Source organism: Vombatus ursinus, unplaced genomic scaffold (assembly GCF_900497805.2).
Source record: "Vombatus ursinus unplaced genomic scaffold, bare-nosed wombat genome assembly UNPS02014822.1, whole genome shotgun sequence".
In the NCBI taxonomy this organism is placed as follows: domain Eukaryota; kingdom Metazoa; phylum Chordata; class Mammalia; order Diprotodontia; family Vombatidae; genus Vombatus; species Vombatus ursinus.
Window position 1 is genome coordinate 15,955,926 of NW_020954600.1, and position 22,487 is coordinate 15,978,412.

A 22,487-nucleotide genomic window follows, 5' to 3' on the forward strand; every position below is an offset into this window, starting at 1 on the left:
AAAACCACAAAGCTCACATGGGTCAGAAGTGGAACTTGAACCTAGATCTTCCTGGCTTTGAGGTCAGCTATCTATCCACTATTCCCTACTGCCTTTCTGCTTTGCTGAAGTCTATAGAAACTACATATAAATGCATGCTCCTGCTTGATCTAGTAACCCTGTTAAAAAAGAAGGTGAGGTTAGTATGGCATGATTTGTCTTAATAAAACCATGATAGCTCTTTGTGATCACTGCTTTCTTTTCTAAATGTCCTCCAACTATCCCTCATGCATCCTAAAATGTTGCCAGCAAACAGGCAAGTTCACTGGTCTATAGTCTGCAGATTCCATTCTCTTTCTTGTCCCCCCCCCTTTTTTTAAAGATTGAGGCAGCATTTGCCTTTCTCTAATCCTGAGACACCTCTCATGCTCCCCATAATCTTTTAAACATCACTGACAGTGGTTAAGTAATTGCATCTATCAGTTTGTTCAGTATCCTAGGATGTGAGTCATCTGGGCCTGGTAACTTGAATTGATCCATAGAGGATGTAGGTGCTCTATTACTATTTTTTTTTTGTATTATCCTTTCCAGCCCAAAGATAATTTTTCTTGGGAAGAAAAAAAAAAAAAGAAACAAAATAAGAATTGAGCATTACTGCTTTGTCTCCATCATCTCCTCTACCATGGACAATGGTCCTTTCCATGGGAAATTAACAATCTTCTTATCCTAAGAAACTTTTTTAAGATCTTATTCATGTATTACTAGTCTCTGTGTTTCAACTGACACATTAAATACGTTGTATTGAAAGAGATCAAGTTCTTTCATCTTAGGACAAGAGGCAGGTCATTTTTTTTTCTTTTCCTCTCTGTAAAGCCATTTTTTCCCCCTTCAAAAATAAACATGATAGAAACCCAGGAGAAATTAACTCAGATTCTTTAGAAAAAAGAATGTACAAATTCTTTTAGCTAGGATAGTTCTTGCCTGAGGCATTGGAAAAATCTCGCAAGAAGTTAGGGTTACCATTTTGTCTCACATCTATTATCCTTCAAAGAACACTCTGCAAAGTAGCAACAACAAATCAATTTTTACATATAATAGTCTTAAGGGAACTCCCTAAACAAAGACCCTCTCTTCCTACTTTCCTATCCTTTTTTTCTCAGAGTTTCATAGTGTAATATGAATAAGAACAGTGAAAGAGGTTACAAGGGGATATGTGAAAAAAGAACCATCGTTTTTCCTTTAAAAGTAGAGTACATTATTAACTGAATTTATATCATTATGGGAAAAGCACTGTGGTAGCCCTAACGCCTTACAGAGTAAAAAATTCCCATTACAAAGCACCTCAACATCTGTGAAGTCCTTTCCTCACAGCAACCCCATGAGGTAGAAAGTGTAATTATTATGATTCTCATTTTAGACCTATTCTGAGAGGTTAAGTGATTTGCCCATGAGAACACAAGCTAGTCTGAGGCAGGCTTCAAAACCAAGATCTCTTGACTTGAAATCTAACACTATCCACATGAGGTATTCACTCATTCAAATATATATCGAGCATGTATTACAATCCACAGCACCTGCCAGGCTTGAGAGATATACTCCAGTCCAGAAATAGTTCGTAATCCAGTGCATTCTGCACTAACACAGTATGTATTATATTTCGGGCTACTTGTGTTTTTAGGATATGCTTAATGGAGAAAAATCCCTTCAAGTGAAATAATACTAATATTAAAACACCTTGTACCAAAAAATTTATTAACTGTCAAACTTTCATTCTGATTATTTATCATAAAACAACATAATAGAATGATCTCCTTCAATCATAAAAGAGACATATTTAGGGGTAAAGTAGAAGAAATTCAGTTTGATTTTTGAAAGTATAATGTTTAATGTGTCCTATGAAAAAATAATTATATTTAGTGATTTTAGACTTGTAATTACCTGGGATGAATAGCTAGGATGATTACAGATTTTAGTGCTGAAGTTATAACCTAGCACATAATTAGGCCTATTGGGAGTCATATTCAATATCTATATCAGTTTGTCTGCTTTTTGAAAAAGAATGTATTTAAATAGCTTGGCAGATTCTTCTTTTCTAGAGGATGCATATACATTTATGTGCTCATATTACATTACATTGAATTACTTTACTAGCATATGTTGTTAAACACAAACCAGTATGCAAAGGAATGACAGACAAATCAAGCTTGTTAGTTTAAATTTGGCTTTATATCCACAGTCATAATAACAGTTATTAAAGAACTAAATAGAAATGATTCCCCCAATATACAGCATCGGGATGCTATATTACACTTACATTTTCAAAATGCTATTCAGGTGTGTCTGACTCTTTGTGATCCCATTTGGGTTTTTTTGGGCAAAGATATTGAAGTAGTTTGCCTTTTCCTTCTCCAGCTCATTCTACAGAAAAGGAAACTGAGGCAAGCAGGGTTAAGTGATTTGCCCAGGGCTAGTAAGTATCTGAGGCTGGATTTGAATTCAAGTCTTCCTGATTCCAGGCCCAGGGTGCTCTATCCACTGCACCACCTAGCTGCCCTATTTTCAAAATGAGTTAATGGCTGTTTGCTATAGGAGGCTGATCAATTTTGTATAGAGCTCATTATTGTTTACATTACTCCTTGGTAAAGATTAGAGAAAGTAGAAACTACCACTAAGGTGAAAATATACTTCAAATAAATAATTAATGAATAAAAAAGATAAAGAGAAGAGTTCTTAACCTTCTTAAAGGGGTTTGTGGACAGATATCAGAGGATCTGTGAGGTTAGATGGAAAAAATAATATTGTATTCTTACTTTCACTAACCTCTAATAGAAATTTAGTATTTTCTTCAAGTATGAATTACAATAGATATTATTCTGAGAAGAGGTCCAGTGACTTTACCAGACTGCCAAAGAGGCCGCCCATGACACACAAAAAAGTTAAGAACTCCATGTGTTAGGAACAATTTTTTTTTGAGGGGGTATGTTTGCTCTGACTAATCTATAGAATCTAATGGCTGGACTGTAAGTGATCTGAATACCTTCATGAAGGGAGGAGGGTGGTTCATCTTATATTACATTAGTGGCAGTTCTTGAAAACCGATCCATTTGTTGAACAACTCGTGCAATCAAGAAAGTTTTCCTTTTAACACAACACTTTCATTTTGCAAGTCCTGAGTGGCTTTCATAAACTTGAAGGCTCTGAGCAAGTTACACTACTGTCTTCCCTTTTCAGGATAAATAATATTAATTCCTTTAAGTTCTTCCCAGGCCACCATCTGGGTTTTATATTTTCTGATCTTAAAGGGAATCTTTCTGTAAGGGAGAAGGTAAAGCATAAATAAAATGAAGGTATCATGGTATTCTTCCATCGCAGCATCACAGCTTATTCAAGTCTTCACTAAAGCAAATGTGAATGTTAATAAGACATAGTCAGTCACAAGTACAATTAAATATTCCTTAGGCTATTTTCTTTCACCAAAATCTAATCTTTCAGTTTGTTTACATTTGCCACCAGTTTCTCAAAATAAGGAGAATATGAATATGAATTTTAAAAAAATTTCCATTTGCCAGAGGTCCTTTCTTGCTGTTATTCATAATTTCTCTGCTGATTAAGATGCAGCAGGAAATTCTGGTAAAGCTCAATGGGCATCCTACTTGTTGTCTGATAATGTTTTGTAAATTAAAGAATTTTTTTTCATATGGATCAAATGACTTCAGAACCCCTAACACTGTAGTACAGTGTGCTATACTATAATACAAACATATTTTCTAGCAACTTCAACAGCTGAAAATATTTCCCAAAACACAAGTAGGGGGATTGTGGTATAAAAAATATGAAAATACTTTTCTCCTTTACCTCCACTCCTTTTAAAAGTGTAACCATAACTCTTTTGACACAAATAAAAGGTCCCTCCCCTAGCATATGGAGTAGCTGCTACATCCTTCCGGGGATGCTCTGTAACCATGCTCACCTCAGGCATGCCAAGGAGAAGTGAACTGTCAAAAATAATTTCAATCAGGTGGTTTGGTTAAGGCAGGTTAGTTGTACTCAATCATGATAGATAGTTTATCCCAGCCCCAAACTGCCACTTGAGAAATCTTGCACGCAAAGGACAGAAATTCAGTCATTATTAGTGTCAAGAAGGTATACTGAGACAAAATTTGGTTGGCAGCCAAGAAAAATGAATCAAGGCAGAAAGTGACCAGTTGTATGTTCAAAATTGAAATGGATAGGTATGCAAGGGTTTGAAAATACTTTAAATACCAGGAATGTCATACATTATTAATTATTCATTGATTAATATTTAAGTAGCATCTCTACAGTAATGAAATTTAAAAAGCCATTGTAAGTTATGTACAGTAATGTCAAAATTTTCAATCTTTGCCTCGAGCAATAGGGAAAGAAGCTTCTCTTTTTTTATATAGCAAAATTTCAGAAATTCCCTTTTGGAATTTTGAGTATCTTTTATCCTGTTGAATTTCACTTACTCATATTTTTACAGAGAAAATGAGTCAATACAGAAATTAAATTCTTTTTAAGTCAAATTCAGGATGTGATAAAAATCATAAGGGGGGGTTAGGAATAATAATACAAGGCATCTCACTATGAATACCTTCTAATATATTCTACTGCTCCCTCATAGCAGACACCCACCTTTATGAGTAATCAAAGGCAAGCTCTGGACCCCTTAACTCAGGCCAAAAATGGTCCAAAAGGGATATCCTCAAGTTCCCGTGCCTGAAGTGATGTGCTCTGACAAATCTCACAGTTCTCTCTCTGTGTCACTCCTAATGCACTTGTCACTCAGTATTATCCATCCTCATGAATGACAATGGAAAAGCTTATCTTCCGAACACGTTTTAAATCATCCACTCTTTACAATGGGACCATGAAATCTCTTACAAAACACAAGGCGGGAACTACTTTGACAACAAAACCCCTTCCTGGCAGCTTTATTCTTAATTCCTGTTCAAGGAATAATCTGTTTATTATAAAATCATACAGAACAATATATTAAACAGAATTTGAAACAAGAATAGCTAGTGTGATTTTCAAGCTTACGAGTATTTTTACAACATTTTTATTAGGCTTACTACAAAGAGTTGGTTCCTTTTTCCATGTGACTTAAAATAATTTTTATTTTGATTATTTATTAACTATGAGCAAATTAGCAAAATAATCATAAGTATTTTATTTCTTATAAAGTCTTTAAAATGCCATATGTGAGTCCACAGCTGACAATCAAAGAGGAATGTTCTTTAGTAACATTAAAAAAAGTTACTTTGAGTAAAAAGATACTCAAATCACTTCTGTTTGTTAATTTGGAATGCCTCAAGATTTGTGTCCCACTTCCTTTTCTGGCTCAATAAGAATCTCATCATGCCAAAACTTATTTTCACAACATAATTACATCTTAAGTTTGAATAGGATCTCAGTTCTTCTCCTGGGAGATTCCCTCAAGTCCTCCCCCCCTCCCCCGCCAGCACTGCCCCTAGTCCCACAACAAAGTTACAAAGTTGAAGCTGGCCTCTTGGAGATGCATGCAGCTAGAAACAGGGTCTACCATCTTGATTTATATAATAAAAAATGGAAACTACCAATGGAGATCTTTCTTCTGCTTTTTCTGCTCATAAGAGTAAAACCAAGGGAACAGAGGAAGGGATTGACATTCAAGTCTGACTAGTTATTCTACCTTTAATCACTTTTAGCCTTTTTTAGATTTATAATTTAAATAATCTCATAGCAACCTGTAATCTGAAGCAGAAATACAATTCAAAACCTCCAACACTACACTAAACACAGGTGAAAGTACTTTAAGGAGACCTGCTTTCATATTGCTGTCTTTGAATCTTGCTTTCAGTGTAACAAAAATATGAAATTTGGGTACTGAAATAGAAACATGCTAAGAATATATTTTCATTACAGGCTTTCTAGTCACTGCTCTATAACATTATAAATTATCACATTGTCTTGAAAAGTATTTTTTCCAAAGGATTTTAGAAGAATCCAATTGGCTTTCTCCAGTTGAGGCTGTAAATGAAAAGGATATTGATGAAACTGACGCCATAAAAAAACCATACTTCTATGATCACAGGTGGGCTAAAACCTTTCTGTACATCTAGTGCAAACCTCTCATTTTAAAGATTAGGAAAGTAAAGGCCCTGAAGAGTAGAAGTGGGGTCCCCACAGTCAGATCCCCAAACAAGTGCTTGTTCTGCAGTCAAAGAGAACTAGGAGGGTAAACCCAAGGTTAGAATCACTTTCAAACTGATTCTTAAGAAGAAGTTATACAGAAGAAAGCAACAAATAACAACTAGATTTTCTACCGAATGGGAAATAGAATTCATTCTGAACAGGAAGATTGTTGTCCTTTCATTATATACGTAGACACTGAGCAACAAAATGGAAATACATTAAACAAGTACACTAAACTTATACCAAAGTTACTTAATCCCAACATTAAAGCAAAATTTAAGTTTAATTTGCTCTAAATATATAGTCCTCTGAAGCACCAGTCTCATATGATATCTGTAAACATTCAATATTTATACTCTTTTCTCCTATCAATTTTTATAAGGAATTAAAAGTATAGCTAATACCAAGTTACAAGAATGTTATTTTTGGCTTGGTTGATAAAATGGACAAAGTGGAAAAAGTCCAAGGTCATGGGAATTCTGAAGTTTATCAAAATTCTAAAATTTCACTTTAGACTTTCTTTCTTTACTGAATTATAAATTATGCATGTAAATATTCTCTCCTATTTTAAACTGCTATCTTGACCAAAATATTTTCCTAGGAGGACTCACTGAATTGAAATCAAATGGCAACATGGAGCCTGAGGACCTGCTAGCTTTGTGTATTCAAGAAAATTGTGAGGATGAGAATGCTCTGGGCACCCCAGGGGTCTAAAGGAAGCGATATCAGTGGTTTGCGATAATATGAGGAAAAACTGAACTGCCATGGAAAAGCAACTTGACTGCTTTTTAACTGTCATCATCAGCACCCCATTTCCAGGCAGCAAAATTGTTTCTTAAACTGAGAGTCATATTTAAATGAGGAAAATTAGTAATGGAATTCATAACACTTTCAAAATATTTTAATAACATCTACAAACACACTCAAGACCTAGGAAATATAAATGAGATAAAACCAAGGCTGCATGCTGGCATTTTGTATCAATGTGGCCCTAAACACTGGAGAAGACTGGATGTATCTTCTCTCTCTTCTGTGCTTTCCTCCAATCTGTTAACTCAAAGTAAGAATTTAGATCAATTTGATAAACATTTATCAACTTGCTACTGTGTACAATGCCCATTCTCAGGTGCTGGGGATCCCAGGAAGAAAAAGACCCTGCCCCTACCCCCAAGGTAGTGGCTGTAAAGAAGTGAAATTGAGAAGATTCTAGGTCAGAATTCAATCCCTTACGGGTAACTAGGACCTGGGTTAAATAACTTCATCCTTCTGAGTTTCAGCTTTATAACCCATAAATGAGTGTGTTACAGTAGCCACCTCACAGGGTTATTGTGAAGATCAATGGATCATGTATAAAAACCACTGCAAACTTTTTAGTGTGATATAGATTACTGTTATAACCTAGAAGCAGTGGTAAGATAAGGGACGCAGACACTACAAAGTTACGCCAGGGTCCCATGGTACTGGGAGCAGACTAGGACCACAAAGTGTTCAGTACTATACTCAATATACTAAGCAATCATCGTATCCTTCAAGTTTAACTTTCATGTGTAACTGGGGTTAGGGAAAGAGCTTTCTGATGAGAGCTGCATATTCTGAAGTGGGGACCCATCTCCCTTCCCATGCTCGACGGTAGCTATAGCCTAAAACGTAGGCTGCCGGGACATGTCAATGTCAATAGGTAAATGCTGGGCCAAAGGGAGTGTCCTTGGATCTGAGCATTTGGGGTGGTTTTTGTCTGCTTGGGGGCTTTCTATATTCTTATTATTACTTCATCTGACAGATCCACCCTGGGCCCAAACTGGGCTGCTCTTCGTAGCCCTCCTTTTTTTCTGGAGTTGCATTTTAGGTCATTATTTCTAACACAGATCATGTAATTTACATTTCATTCTATTAAGACTATTCTATTCTATTTAAATCACTCCCACATTGAAATAAAATGGGACAATGCTAAAATTTGTAGTACCTCAAAAATATATCATTTTGTATTATGAAGATAAACAACGTTTTTTAATTCAAGTTATATTAGAGTCAGTCAACTAACATTTAACTGCTAGAATGTACTAAATCATATTTTTATTTTCTTTACACTACTCCCTAAAAGCAAGCCTCTGTGGAAACTCTCTTAAGTCTTTGGAAGTACACTAGAAGAACCAACTTTTTATATGGTAAGAACTTAGAGGTTAGGACTATATTTAATTTGGTGGAGACAGTGCCCAATAATGTTCAAAACCACGCGGAGTTTGGGGACCCCAAGACTCTCTGGGCTCAGGGTACTCAATGGCATTAAGTCCATATGAAGTTTTGCTAACTGTTCTAGGACACTGATGGACAATTCAGTACACTGAGAACAGCACCTATAGGAGTGGGATTGGATTCCCAAAGCCACCATTTTGGCAGTGGGTCAGTTTAGGGTTTCTTTCAACCAACAAGGAGAGAGAACACACTCCTGGAGCGATGGCCAGGACTTTTACAGCTCAGCATTTCTTTTGGAAATACTGTGAGGATGGTTGGATTGGATGCTGCTTTTAGCAGCCTCACCTAAGTATGATACTGGGGCATCATTCTCATAGGCAGGACAATAAGGTACAATGAGTTTAAAAAACAATGCAACATCATTCATTCCTCTTCTAATTAAAATATTTCAACTGAAACCTTTTGTTGAACACACTAGAGGTAGTTGGCTTTGAATACAGTGCCTTAAGCTTTTTCAATATTAGTGACTCACAGTTAACTTTAAAATACTCAGGAGTATAATCAGTTTGTATGTGTGTATTTGTTTCATTATTTCATCGTTCAAATCACTCTGACTTGGAAAGTGAAAATCACAAATGGGATAGTGGTAAAATGGCTTTTATTATGAAACATTTAATAGGAAATAGAATTTACATAGATTTTAAAATCAATGATTCCTCCTGCCAAAATTAACTATTTTGGCACTTAAGAGGTATGAAAAAAGCAATTTATTTTAGCATCAGTGGTATACTTGTTCTGAAGTCTTGATTTATTAAAAACCAGATACTTGAACAAGTGTTCAATATAAAATATGTTGCTTATTTCATATAGGACACCATCATATTGACAATTAATTGTGGATTGAGGAGGGCTGGATAGATGATCTATAAAATCTCTTATGAGCTATGATATTTGACATATGATAATTAGTTTTATTCGTAACTTAAGCTTTTTATCCTTATGTTAAAAAAATTTTGAACTTTGGAATACAAAAATGGAGTATATGATTATCATGAACCATTAAGAAGAAAAATTATGGTGTTAACATTAAAGGAAATTTGACCAGCATAAGCGTTCCACGTTTCTTGCATCTATTAAAGCTTTCCAGGTTTGCTTTTTTTTACTATTACCGAAGATAAATATAAATATATATATACATATATATACACATATAAATACAGATTAAATAGATTAAACTTTGCTCATGATTACATATGAATAAAAAAATAAAGTTTCTCTGAATGCAAGGATTATATGTTTTAAACAGTTCCTTTATTTAATGATCTACATTAAGTATATAACACCACTGCATTTGGCTCTTCTCCACATTTGGACAATTCGTTTATTAAAATATTAATACACTAGTGCTGTGCTACCCTTGCTTTTTGCCTCCTGAATACAAGCTAAGCTGACCTATTTATTTACTGCCTCCACAAGGGCAATCCATTTTGTGCTGTAACACTGACCCTTAACACAGATCTTGTAAATGAATAGTCCATTACAATATGGACAAGTGACCTTTAATTGCACCAGGGTGGCTTTGTTACATGCTTTTTCAAAGCCATGCCATAGCTACAGTATTGAAATTTAAAATATTTCTCAGGATCATATACTCATACAAATGACAAAATTAAAAGTGTCATTAGTAAAATATATAAATGCAAAGTGCTGAGGTATTTAATGAAATGCAAACTGCAGCAATTCTTCTAAATACTACAACCCAGAAAGGTAAACCTTTAGTCTACTTTCATTTACATAAAGTCATGAATATTTAGAAACCTGGTATGTTGTTCTCTGAAGTTTTTCTGAATATAAATGAGACTTAAAACATTTTCTGAATCAATAATGTAACATTTCATGTAATATTTGATGAAAAACAATGAACACTTATGAAAAATAAATTTCCTACTCATTTCATTCTTGGTGGCAGTTGAAGATATATCTGACAGTGTTTACATTCTGGGAGTATACTTTTTCCTTTAATCTTGGGATGGTTGTATGGCACAAACATTTTTTACTTTCAAATGGGTGTTAAAAGTTTGTTTCATACAGAAAAAATAAAGTACTGCGTAACAGTATTACAAGCATTATTTTATCTGAGCAAAAAGATTTTAAGATAACTCAAAATTTAAGGCAAAATTTCAATTTGTTTCTTCAAAAATTTCTGAAAGAACATAATAAACTTTTGCCAGGCAGTCTTTGATGATACCAAAATAAAACACTCAATTTTATCTCTCCCTGTTCATATTTTGTGCCTGATTTCTGGAAGGCTCATGCCAAAATGATTTAGTTTGATTTTATTTAACAATGGTAGGCTAGCCTGACAGCCCCTGACAAAACAATTCAGTGAATTACACCATACTAGATAAAAAAGAACCTAAACTGGCTACTACATCAAATGTAGCTTGGAGCAAAGAGTTATGATCAAAGCAATTTTGCAAAGAATTTTATATTTACCCTAAAATTTTCCATTAGAGCAAGTACTGCTGCAATAGTGTAGTGGCTAGGTCCAGTCATTCTGGAAAGCAATTTGAAACTGTGCCCAAAAAGTGACTAAACTGTGCATACCCTTTGACCCAGCTAAACCACTACTAAGACTATACCTCAAAGAGATCAAAGAAAGAGGAAAAGAATCTTTCTGTACAAAAATATCCATAGCTGTTTTTTTTGCAGCAGCCCCAAACTGGAAACTAAGGAGTTATCTTCCTACTGGAGAATGGCTAAGGCTAAGCAAATCATTGTACATGAATGTAATGAAATACCGAGAAATGATGAAATGGAAAGTTACAGAGGAAACTGGAAAGACCTCTATGAACTGATGAAGAGTGAAGTGAGCAGAAATAGGAGAACAATTTATCTGATGGCAACAATATAGAGAAAATCAACTTTGAAAGACTTTAGGACTCTGATCAATAGAATGACAAACCACTAAACCAGAAGACTGAAGATGAAACATGCCACTCAACTCTAATCTGAGTGGTGATGAACTTAAACGCAGAGAGACAAATTTTGGGACACGGCCAATGTGGGAATTTGTTTTGTTGAACTATGTATGCATGTTTATGATGAGGGTTTTGTTTTTCATTGTTTTTTGTTCAATGGCGGCGTAGGGGAGAGGAAGGGAAGCAGTGAGAGGGATAGATTATAAATGCATGTAAAAATGAATGAATAAATTAAAAGAGTTTAGCTGCTAAAGTCGACGTTACTGCATCTTGGTTTCTTCTAAACAACATAATCTCAATTCTTCCCAATGTCGACATTAGGCAATGCCCAAAAGACTTTTAAAGTAAATGTAATAAAGAATTTATCTATTATTAGGCCTTGAGTAAAACTACATACACAGAGATATGTGGGTATCTCACTATCTCACTATATTAACATTAAAAAGTACAGGAAACTATCACAGATACTATACTCAGAACACACTGCTTTCCAATCAATTACTGTAGTCTAAATATTTTTAAAAACCAACAATTTGCATTTAATTTCCTATCTCTTAAGGAATAATCAATTTCCCTGATACACCAGAACATAAAAATTTCCACTAACACTGCATTAAGAATGAAGATGTTAGGCCATTGCAGAAAGACATATGGTTTAAATCTTAATCTTAAAAACACTACCCAATTAAGTCTATAACAAACGATACTGATTATTTAAAAGAGGAAAATGTTGTGACTTTCAAAATACGTGAATTGCAGGTGGCACCTAAAATCTACAATGAACAAGAGGTAACAAAATTGGAAAGACAGAAAATGAAATTTGTGGAAAACCTGTTATTTGGTAAGCTGAATATCTTTCACTTACTTCACAGAGTTATTGTAAGGCTAAAATGAAATAATAATAAGGTGCTCTGAAAAATGTACAGCGCAATACCTATATAAGGAATGACTGTACATAAGCTAAACCCGGTGATGTAAATAGCAGGTTAAAAACATCTGCAAAAAGAGATAGGCTGAATGACAATAATGCAATCAATTTTTATGTTTCGTCTAAGGAAGAAATGAATTCTATTCTAAATGCAACAACTATATTTATAAACAAAATTGGTAAAAATTTGTAAAACACATCAGTGCTGCTGACTGATCAAGGGAAGCAGGATTTCATGTCCCAGACAAGAACTGAAGCTTTTGAACTCCCATCCTCCTCCTTTAGTCGGCTGAATCCTGTCTACAGCGCAGTGTGGTTTCCACTGGATCAAAGTATTATAATTCGTGATCTATAGTTCTTTTAATTAGATAAAAGGATCACAGATCTATGGCTCAAAGGACTTTGGAAATAAACAAGACCACCTTCATCTTACTGATAGGGAAACTGAGGCCCTGGAAGGCTATGTAATTTGCCTAAGATTCCACAGTCATGAAAAGTAGATCTCTGGGATCTGAACCTAGGTCCTTTGATTTCTAATCCAGTGTTCCTAACTGAATAAAGGATAAACAATGACTGAATGCATAAAAATTTCTTCTATAATGTACTTTATTAGTAGAGACTGTAAACTTGGAGGGACTTTTAACATTAATGCTGCAACATAATTCCAAATCTTTCCATAATTTGTCATCTAATTCCTCACAGAAGATATTGTGAATAGGCCTGGAGGATTACAAATTGGAGTTTAGAAATACAAAGCTTCTGACTTTTGGTGGTATGCAACATTTTCCAACATAAATGATAGCAAGGATCAGCAACTTCTTTAATTTTGGATGCTACCAGCGTGGCCAAGCCACATCTACATGGTACCATGAGGCCCTGTTAATGTGCACATTTCAGTGCCTGGCACTGTGGGTAACACAGAAAGGCAAAGTCAGCTGTGTCTCCATAGGGAGACAAAGTGTATTCAACAACTCTCCAATCTGTCCTATTCAAGGCATCCTACTCCATTTTTATGCTTTTGGCAGGACCATCGCTTTAGAACTAGAAAGGACCACAGAGGTCCAGTCTCCTCATTTCACAGGTGAGGAAATCAAGGGTCAGCAAAGCTAAATGGCTAACCCAAGGACACAGAGTTAGCAAATGGCAGATCCAGATCTCCGATGTCCTCCATCAGTGATCTAAATGGACAGCCTTATCCACTCTGGTTGGGTGGGTTGTGTCAGGGGAAGCTCCAGCAGCTAAATGGCTGAGGTATTTCCACAAAGGCTGGATCATTATGTCTTTGACTCATTACCACCACCACCGTCTCCTGGGATCACAGGCAAGACAGCTATGTATTTCCCAGGTACATTCAGACAATGAGGGGAAGGGCCTGAAGTAGGTTCTTTTCTGTTTTGCATTTTCTTTGGATCCTGGTCTCAAAAGGGAGAGGGAGAGGCTCCATGGCACTATACTGGGCTATGAGCACTCTTTTGGGGAAATCCCTTGGCATCCACAGATTCCTCTGCTTTCTACAAGTTCCTCACCACAAAAATATAGTTTTCTTTTACTAGCTGATTAAAAAAAATTGTGAAATAGCCAGTACTCCCATTTTTGAAGGTTTTAATGTCTAATTGATGTACTATGTAAATTCTCTGAAAACGATGCAACATACAGCTAGCATTTCTATGGAATGGCACTCCAAGTTAATTTGCAAAAAAATCACAATCTGTTTGAAAATCACTCAATTAAAATAACTGTAATGGACATTTTTACAGCAATTTAAGATTTCCAAACTGCTCTACATACATTTAAGAATTTGATCCTTATAACAACCCATGATTTAAGTACTACTGGTATCATTATCTGTTTTGCAGATGAAGAAACTAAGGCTCAGAGAAAGTAAGTGACTTGTCTCTGGTCACACAGCCTAAGTGCCAAATGCAGGGCTTGAATCCAAGACTGCTGATTCAAGCCTAGTCTTTGTTCTACAACGCGCCACTCACATGTAAAAAAACAATTTAATGATATTATAATACATATTTCTTGGGTTTAGATTTCTCTGACTTTCCTAGTCATAAGTTTAATAATTCTACATGGTTATTAACATACACACATAAAACATAGTTGACCAAACATAAATTTATTTTAACTATCTTGTCAAACTCAGTAATGACGTCCTGGCAGAAAAACTCCGAGGAAGCATGTGAAACGAGTACAAAAGTAAACAGGCCTTAAGCTGCCGAAGGGAAAGTCAGCAAGATGGCAGCTTCAATCACTTGGAATAATACTAAAGCTGCCCCAGGCTCTTCTCAGAATGGAAACATGTCACTATTAGTGCAATAATTCAACAAATCAGAATGCAAAGAAAGGAACACTTATGTAATCACATCAGCGGAACAGCACTTTACTCAACATTTAAGTGGAAAATAATTATGAGGAAATTTCCTTTATCTAAAAAATTGTAAGTGGACATAAATAACTTAGGAAAAAAATTGTTTTTCCCTCAATGAGGCAAAAGATTTTAAAAGCTTACCTTTTAGAGACAATTTCCCTTCATATTCCCCTTATGGAATTATTACAATAATGACAAATCAATTTTTACAGGGAGGTGGCAAGCTGAAAAATTGGGACTCAGGATTCCAGTGAAAAAAGAAAGCATTCATTATTATCCTTTTTAAAGAACCGATATCATAATCTATTTAGGTGTTTTACTAGGAGAAACAGGTTGTCATAACATTTAAATACGAAGTAAAAATATTTCAAATATTTGGGTAACTTCCCTAATCAGTAAACTTTCAGTGTGTGTCTAGTCATATAGCCATCTTCTAGTCAATCATCAGAAAATCAAAGGCAAATTGGCATGACTCAACCCAAACTTTAATACCGCATGATTGTGTCGTGTAAGCTTGTTTTGGTGGAGAGCTAGCTGCTGTGGTTTTAGCAGGGAGATTAACAACCGGACCTAAGCTGGCCTCCAAACCTTGTCCTGCTGATGCCTCAAGCTCTTTGAAGTCTGACCATCATACCTGGCAAAACATCAGTGGGAACTAGGATGGTGTCAGATCTAATCAAGTTGCCTGCCTCAGCATAGCTAACTACGGGGTACACTAATTGGCCCAATTGCGGATTATACCTTTTGCTACAGATTCAAGACAATAATTTAGTCAAATGATGGTTTTTATCTCTTCTAATTAAGATTCCAAAGTAGAAAGAAATAGGATTAGACAGGTCAACTTCAAAATTGTGTCCCCCTAAGGTGGTATGCACTTTTGATAGTTCTATTATGATGTGTGAAATATACACATTCTATTATTAACCTTAGTACTAGGAATTCTGGGAAGATTATGCACCACTACTGTACCTATATCACCAATATGTGTTATCTTTTATACATTAACCTAATTTATTGAGAATAAGTGTTGCAAGTGGCAACAGAATAAGAATAAGTGATATATTAAAATACAAAAATGTAGAAAAATTTGAGATTATTATCATCACTCAATAACTTTGACTTTGGTTGACTTCTGACAAAAATAGTGTACAAGTTGTATTTCTTTAACTTTAACAACTAAAGTGACTTAGATTAACAATTAATATACCATCTAGAGCCTAGCAGAGTGCCTAGCACATAACAGAAATACCTATTAAATTCTTGTTGCTCAATCATCTCAAAAGTGTATTAACCTTTGATTTCTACTACCATGTATTAAATCCATTCCCCTGGGGATGAGTGACCCATCAGACTATCTGCTCTTCCTCACCCTATGCCAACTTTTTTGTAAACATACCCACAAACCAGTCATTCTCTATCTTCTTTCCATTTGGGTTTAAAACATGCTACAGAGTTAGAAAAGCTGGTTCATGGACCACAGAAAGGATATCTGAACCACATTGAAATGTTCTAATGTGTTATTACTCTATTGGTCTTCGAGAGAATATCAAAAGGTGAGTATTTCATCAACTAAAATTACTGAATATGAATAGGCTGTATTACACCATTATGACAATGATGATTTATTTTACCGCTTACATTAATATCAGTCAATCAGAACAAGCATTTTATTGAAATACTTAACCCAGGAACCACGCTAAGCACTGGGGATACAAAGAAAAACAATAATATGCTTTCTGCCCTCGAGGAGTTCATATTCTAATGGGGAAAGCATGTAAATAACTACGCACACATAGACTATAGACAATATAAACGGAAGGTGATCCCAAAGAGAAGGCACTAATGGTGGTGGTGGGGCTAGGGACAGGGCAGGGAGGGGTGGACAGGACAAAGAAAGATCTTCAGGATCATTTCTATTATGTAGGGACATTATAAAAACTGTTGTTGTTTTGGTTGTGTCCAACTCTTCGTGACCATAGACCATTGCACAAACCAATAACGTCTATGCGGTTTTCTTGGTGAGGATACTGGAGTAGTTTGCCATTTCTTTCTCCAGTGGATTATGGCAAACAGAGATTAAGACTTGCCCAGGGTCACACTGTTAGTAAGTGTCTGAGGCCATGTTTGAACTCAGATCTTCCTGACTCCCGGTCCAGCGCTCTATCCACTGCGCCACCTAGCTGCCTCTATTATAACAACAGTAGTTTAATAACTATTTGTTAACTGATGTAAAGTTAGGATAGAATCTCTCTTTTATGGCATATGTATATCAAGGGAGGCTTTCTCAGCTGCTGTCAATTTATGATTAAGCAACCTCTGAAGCTGAGATAAGGTTTAATTCAGATATTCTTAGAACTCTCCTCGTGCTTTGCTTAAGCCAACAGACCCATATATTTATACCTTAAATAAGTTAATATTCTCATCTTTGGTTTAAAATCACATGGCAATGTCATATATACATACACACACACACACACACACACACACAGACAGACATACACAGAGTGTCATTTACTTTTCTATACACAATATAAAGTTAGAATCTCAGAATGATGGTGGGCATCTCTGCCTTTAGCTAGTCCGGCACTCAGACAATCAGCCTGTGAACACCAGGAGAGAAGGAACTTTCTGCTTTTCTTTGTATCCTTAGTACAGTGCCTGTCACATGGTAGCTACTTAATAAAAGTTTGCAGGTTCGTTAACAACACAAATCTGACTTCTTGCTGCACTTGCCCTGGTAGAACCTAATGGAATTGGAACTCCATGCCACGAGGCTTTGTAGTAATACTTTAGTGGAAATGTGTCAATTTTAAACTATTACAGTTATCCCTTCCACATTGTGGGGGTTTAGGGGCAAGGTGTCCTCATGATCTGGAAAATCCTTGTAAAATTTTCTGGCCCTCTCTTTGTACCAGAGATAAAGTTTGAATTATTATGGTAGTAAAGGATAAAATATGTTGCTATTATATAATACTATACATATATTTTATGCAATTCTGAGTTTCTAAACTTTTCCCGTGTTGTCTGCTGGCCTTTGCCTGTCATCTGCAGCTTCTGCAAAACTCCCAAACTTCCATTTAATTTCTTATGCTGACCTGTGATATATCAAAACCCTGATGGGAAAACCATGATGGGGAAAACCATGATGTGGAAGGGATAACTGCAGAACGTGTTAAGCTGGGATCTTGAAAATGATAATGATAGCAGGTAGGAATAATGCCTGGTTGAATGACATTTGCAAATGAAAACCCAGAAACAGTCCAAAATTGACTAAGTAGAGAGCTAAATTGTCTTTTAAAATCACATTTCATTTTCTTTTAGGAACAACAATATTATCTTACATTTTTATAGCACTTTAAGGTTTCTACAGCCTTTTCCTCATAGTCACAATGGGTTCACAGTAATTGTTAAAGTAGAGAATCCTAAGCAAATACAGATTTATGAACATTTAAATAAAACTATTTCCTCAGGATCAATCATCATAGACGGTAAAGCAAAAGGCCTCAGTCTTGGGTTGTATGGCTTGTGACATTTTTCGTAGTTCATCTAAGTATTCACAGCTCCTTGGTATTATTAGGAACATAAATTATCATCACTCTAGAGAGTGCTGGTTGACACAATGCTGGAGAATAGAGTGTATTACATTCCAACAGATTCTTCAACTTAAGCTTGAGAGAACACTGGACCATATCTTCCTAGACCAAACAAGAAAAAAAGGCTCCCCTCCACCTGCTTCAGATTACCCAGGAAACCACCTCAAAGTCAGGTTTTAGCTGTTCCTTGGTAGCCCCAACACACAGCCCTCAGGCACAAAGTAAGTACTTAAGAAATGCCAAGTTCTTCAAGTGACTGCTGCCAAAATATGTGTTCAGTGAACACTGACTAGGCATCTGTGCAAGGCATTAGGTTGGAAGACACAGGACAGAATGGCAGAGGTTCTGCCCTCCAGAAGCTTACATTCTAATGAAAGGAAAGACCTGATAAAAATCAGTCTCCCACAAAGGAGAGTGAGATGACCGCATGATTTTTTCATGTTTTTTTACATACATAAGGACAAACAGGTAAAGGCTGATGTAGGGATTCAAAAAAAGGAGAAAAAGATGTTCAAAAGACTCTTAGGCTGGGGGATTTCCTGGCTCATTTCCCCCGTTCCCCAATTCTGTCCTCTAAGGGATACTGGGGATGAGGTTCTGTCCTAGCCCAGGAGCCCTATGCAACAACTGTCTCTATGGAGAGAAGAAAGATCTTTCTCCTTGGAGCCAATGTTCCATTTAGAAGGAGCATCAGGCTCATTACTGAATATTACAGCTTAAACTAAAGAAGACTTCAGAGGTCATGGCAGGGCTTGCTTCTTTAGAAAGCAAGCTCAGGAATTAAAAGGGATTTATACTTGATCCACATTAAAAAAAAATGTGCCACTTGTTAAATTATTTTTTCAATATAATAATCCCTGAGAAATGTACTTTCAAACCATAACCAATTCTATCTCAGTTTTAAAAATATGAGTTCAACAAAGATTTTGGTGTCATCCTTCCAGATGTATACGTTATACTATACGACTTCGACATGATATTGAGGACACAATCTAATCTTAGGTGTATTGCATGATTTATTGACACCACTCTATTGGATTAGTTACCAATTAATGTGAATATTTTTATTTCATGGCCGCACTGAAAATGGTAGTGCAGATAAACAAATTGCTTGGGGTGTACTTCATGCACAACTTTGTATGGCTACAAACTATAAAAAGGCCCTGATTTGACCGTTAGACAGAAATGTGCTAAATATGCCATTTTGATGGGTCCTGCATAACTTTTGCCTTCGCAATTTCAAAAGGCTCTTCGTTTGTTTGTTTACCTCCTTTCAAAATACCACTTCTTCGCCCTGGCAAAATCCATTACAGGTAGAATGACAACAGCCTGGATTCATCTTCAGCTCCCATTGCAGAAAATTTATTTCCTCCAAGAGCTGAACTTACTCAAATGAAGACCCATCTGAAATATGTTGGTTGACATCATCTCAGTGTTTAATCTATCTATTTCCAGAACAATAGCTTTCTTCCTTTCTTTCAAAGAGTTCAGAACACCCCTGATACATATTGTTCTGTCCCTGGGCCACTAAAGTACTTTGAAAGGGGGCCTTCTGGCTAGGTTTTTATAGCAACAGGAAGTGGCAACCTTAGATCTGGCTGTCAAAAAAATCATCTTGTGAGGTTGGGATCATGCTAAGAAAAAAAAATCAATCTTATTAAATATAAATTTAATTTAAAAGAAAATTATGAGGCCTACTTTTCTATGCTAGAATAAAATTATAATTTCATCCTCCTAAAACTTGCATAAACATTTTGGTACAAATCTTAGAAGTATCAGAAGTGAAACAATGCCTGAACAATTATAGTGTTGGGTTCTATTTCAAGAGTCTCTTGAGAAGTGAAACAAATTAGTAAAGGAATCACTATTTCTACGGTCTCCTTCATTTGGCTTTAAGTGGTTTTTGAAGGGAATATCCTCAGACGAGAAACTTCTAGCACTCATGCAGAGATGACCTGCTTAAAGAATCGGCTGCCTGATTAACTATTAACTGCTCTCAATAGGATTAGATAATTAAGGACATTGATGACCATTAATTAGGAGGAGGGCACCTTAATTTGTCACTTGATAGGGCCCTTACAATGATTTATAGGTTAGTGCTACTTGCAAATGCGAAGGGAAAGAGAAAAAGAGAGAGCACCATTAAGTTACCTTATCAAGTGGCCAGCTAAAGAGGCCAGAGGGTCACAGAAGGGCCAAAGTGGTCACTTAAGGGTGAAGTCCCAAACACCAAAGCAGTGCCAAGCCACATTGACCATCATTTGGTGATGAAGTAAAAAATATGCTAATTTATTGGTGGCAATTCTCCCTTTTTATGGTTTCAAGCAGTTAAGACAAGTGGCCTGCTTAAAAGCTTTTCATTTGAAAAGAGATTAAACAAAATGGTTTGTCAGGGCTGCCTGGCTGTTTTATGTCTTTGTTAAAAAAAAGGAAAAAAAAAATAGCACCCAGTATACCGATAACTGTCACATCACACACACCATGCTGTCTGGCTGGTCTCTCAAGCCTTTATTTCATGGGTAAATATAGCTTAATAGTTCTATATTCCACTGCTCTTTGCCAGATAAGGCTGAAATAAATCTTTTATATTACTGCCTTCTGTCAGTACTTGCTTACATAAAAATCACGGTGAAAAAAGTTAAAATTTAGAAATTTACTTAAGGATATTGGTGTAAATGATACTGCATTTAAAATGACACATAAGAGCTAAAGGTGACTTCAGTAACAGGGAAGAAAAACGGTTTCCAAATGCTGATCTCGACTCCTCCCTGAGCCCTGCAGCCCGGGAGGTGCATCTTTCACAAATGAAAATCTCCCTATAAGGGCAACAGCAAAGAGCTACTTTCCCACCCACAAGCAATCATTCATGTTTAATTAAAATTTCTCCGGATATCTTTGGAAGTAAGCAGGTTATATTTATTACCAAAGTTTACAGGGTTGTTTTCTTTTTTTTACATATTTAAAACCAAAAATTAATTGTCTGATTTTGTATAGTAAAATCATGAACATTTTTACAGAGCAAAAATAAGACAAAAACTCTATCAAAAGGGTTCAGAAATCATCCCCCCAAACAAAAGAGAGAAATATGCAAAGTATTCCCTACAATTACGCATAAAGATCAGAGACCCTACTTCCTTTCAGAATACACAGAAGCAGAGGGGCTTCTGTCTCTTACCTCAATGGTGAAGACTTTCCTTTGGAGTTTGAAAGCAAGGTCCTTCGTGTCGGACACATCGCCAATCAGGCTATTGAGCCGGGGGATCTGGTGTATGTGAATCAAACCTTGCAGAAAGGAAATTAAAAGAAAAAAATTGAGAAAACGCTGTCATCAGATGCATAAATTAGAGAGTCTGACAGCAGAATTCTGTATATTTACACACGCATCCTCCCCTTTTTAAACTGGAGCTTACTACCAGGAGCAATGAAGCAAACGGTGCGATTATACTCAAGTAATCAAGCAGAATAAGATAAACAGAAATCCTTGTGCGAGGAAAACTAATTGCACTTTGGTACAGAAGTACAGATGTAAAGAGGGATCTTAATACTTGTCAAAACTACAGCCGGTTTGTGTGTGATTTCCGCTTGTATTTACAGTAAGCAAACACGGCTATCACCTTGCCTGCTGCCCACTGCACCACTGAGTGATCTTTATTTTATTAAATGCACCAGTAAGCAGCCGGCAAAACAAGGCTTGGGGGTGACTGATAACTGGGGAAGTGCTAATGAAAAGTATTTCATCGTGCACCTTATTAATGACTTGACCAAACCGGGGTAGGAAATGACATTTCAGAGCACATTCGAGGCTGGAGCATGAACCCCGATGCCATCCCAAGCCCCACGTCTCTGCGGCACATCAGACCTCTCTGGAGCTGCGAGGCGCTTTATAGCAGCATTGGGCAGACGGTGAGCTCTGCCCTCTCTTGTCAACGGAAACTCAAGCTGATTTTTTCTGACAAGGACATTGGAGGGTTTCAGTGCAGCTTAATGTAGTTTCTGAACAACCCTTCAAGGGTCATTTTCCACAGATGAAAACTAGGAATGTTCTTTACTAACTTTTCTCTGCCTTAGCTTCTTCCCTATTTAGTAGTTTTCATTGCAAGGCATCTGCATTCTAAGCAAGGGAGAAGCAAATTCCAAACTGCAGTATATTAGAAAAGAAATTTGATGACAGAACACTTGCTATGAAACACACACACACACACACACACACACACACACACACACACACACACACACACACACAC

The 22,487-nt window shown here is 36.2% G+C and overlaps 1 protein-coding gene across 1 annotated transcript in view; it reads right to left on the reverse strand.

Annotated features, from left to right (window-relative positions):
* Positions 1-22,487, reverse strand: part of ELP4 (elongator acetyltransferase complex subunit 4) — a 265,396-nt gene that overhangs the window by 125,132 nt on the left and 117,777 nt on the right. The window contains exon 9 of the mRNA XM_027837873.1: positions 21,419-21,525. Coding sequence (XP_027693674.1) covers positions 21,419-21,525 — 107 coding nt within the window. The remainder of the gene's footprint in view (positions 1-21,418; positions 21,526-22,487) is intronic.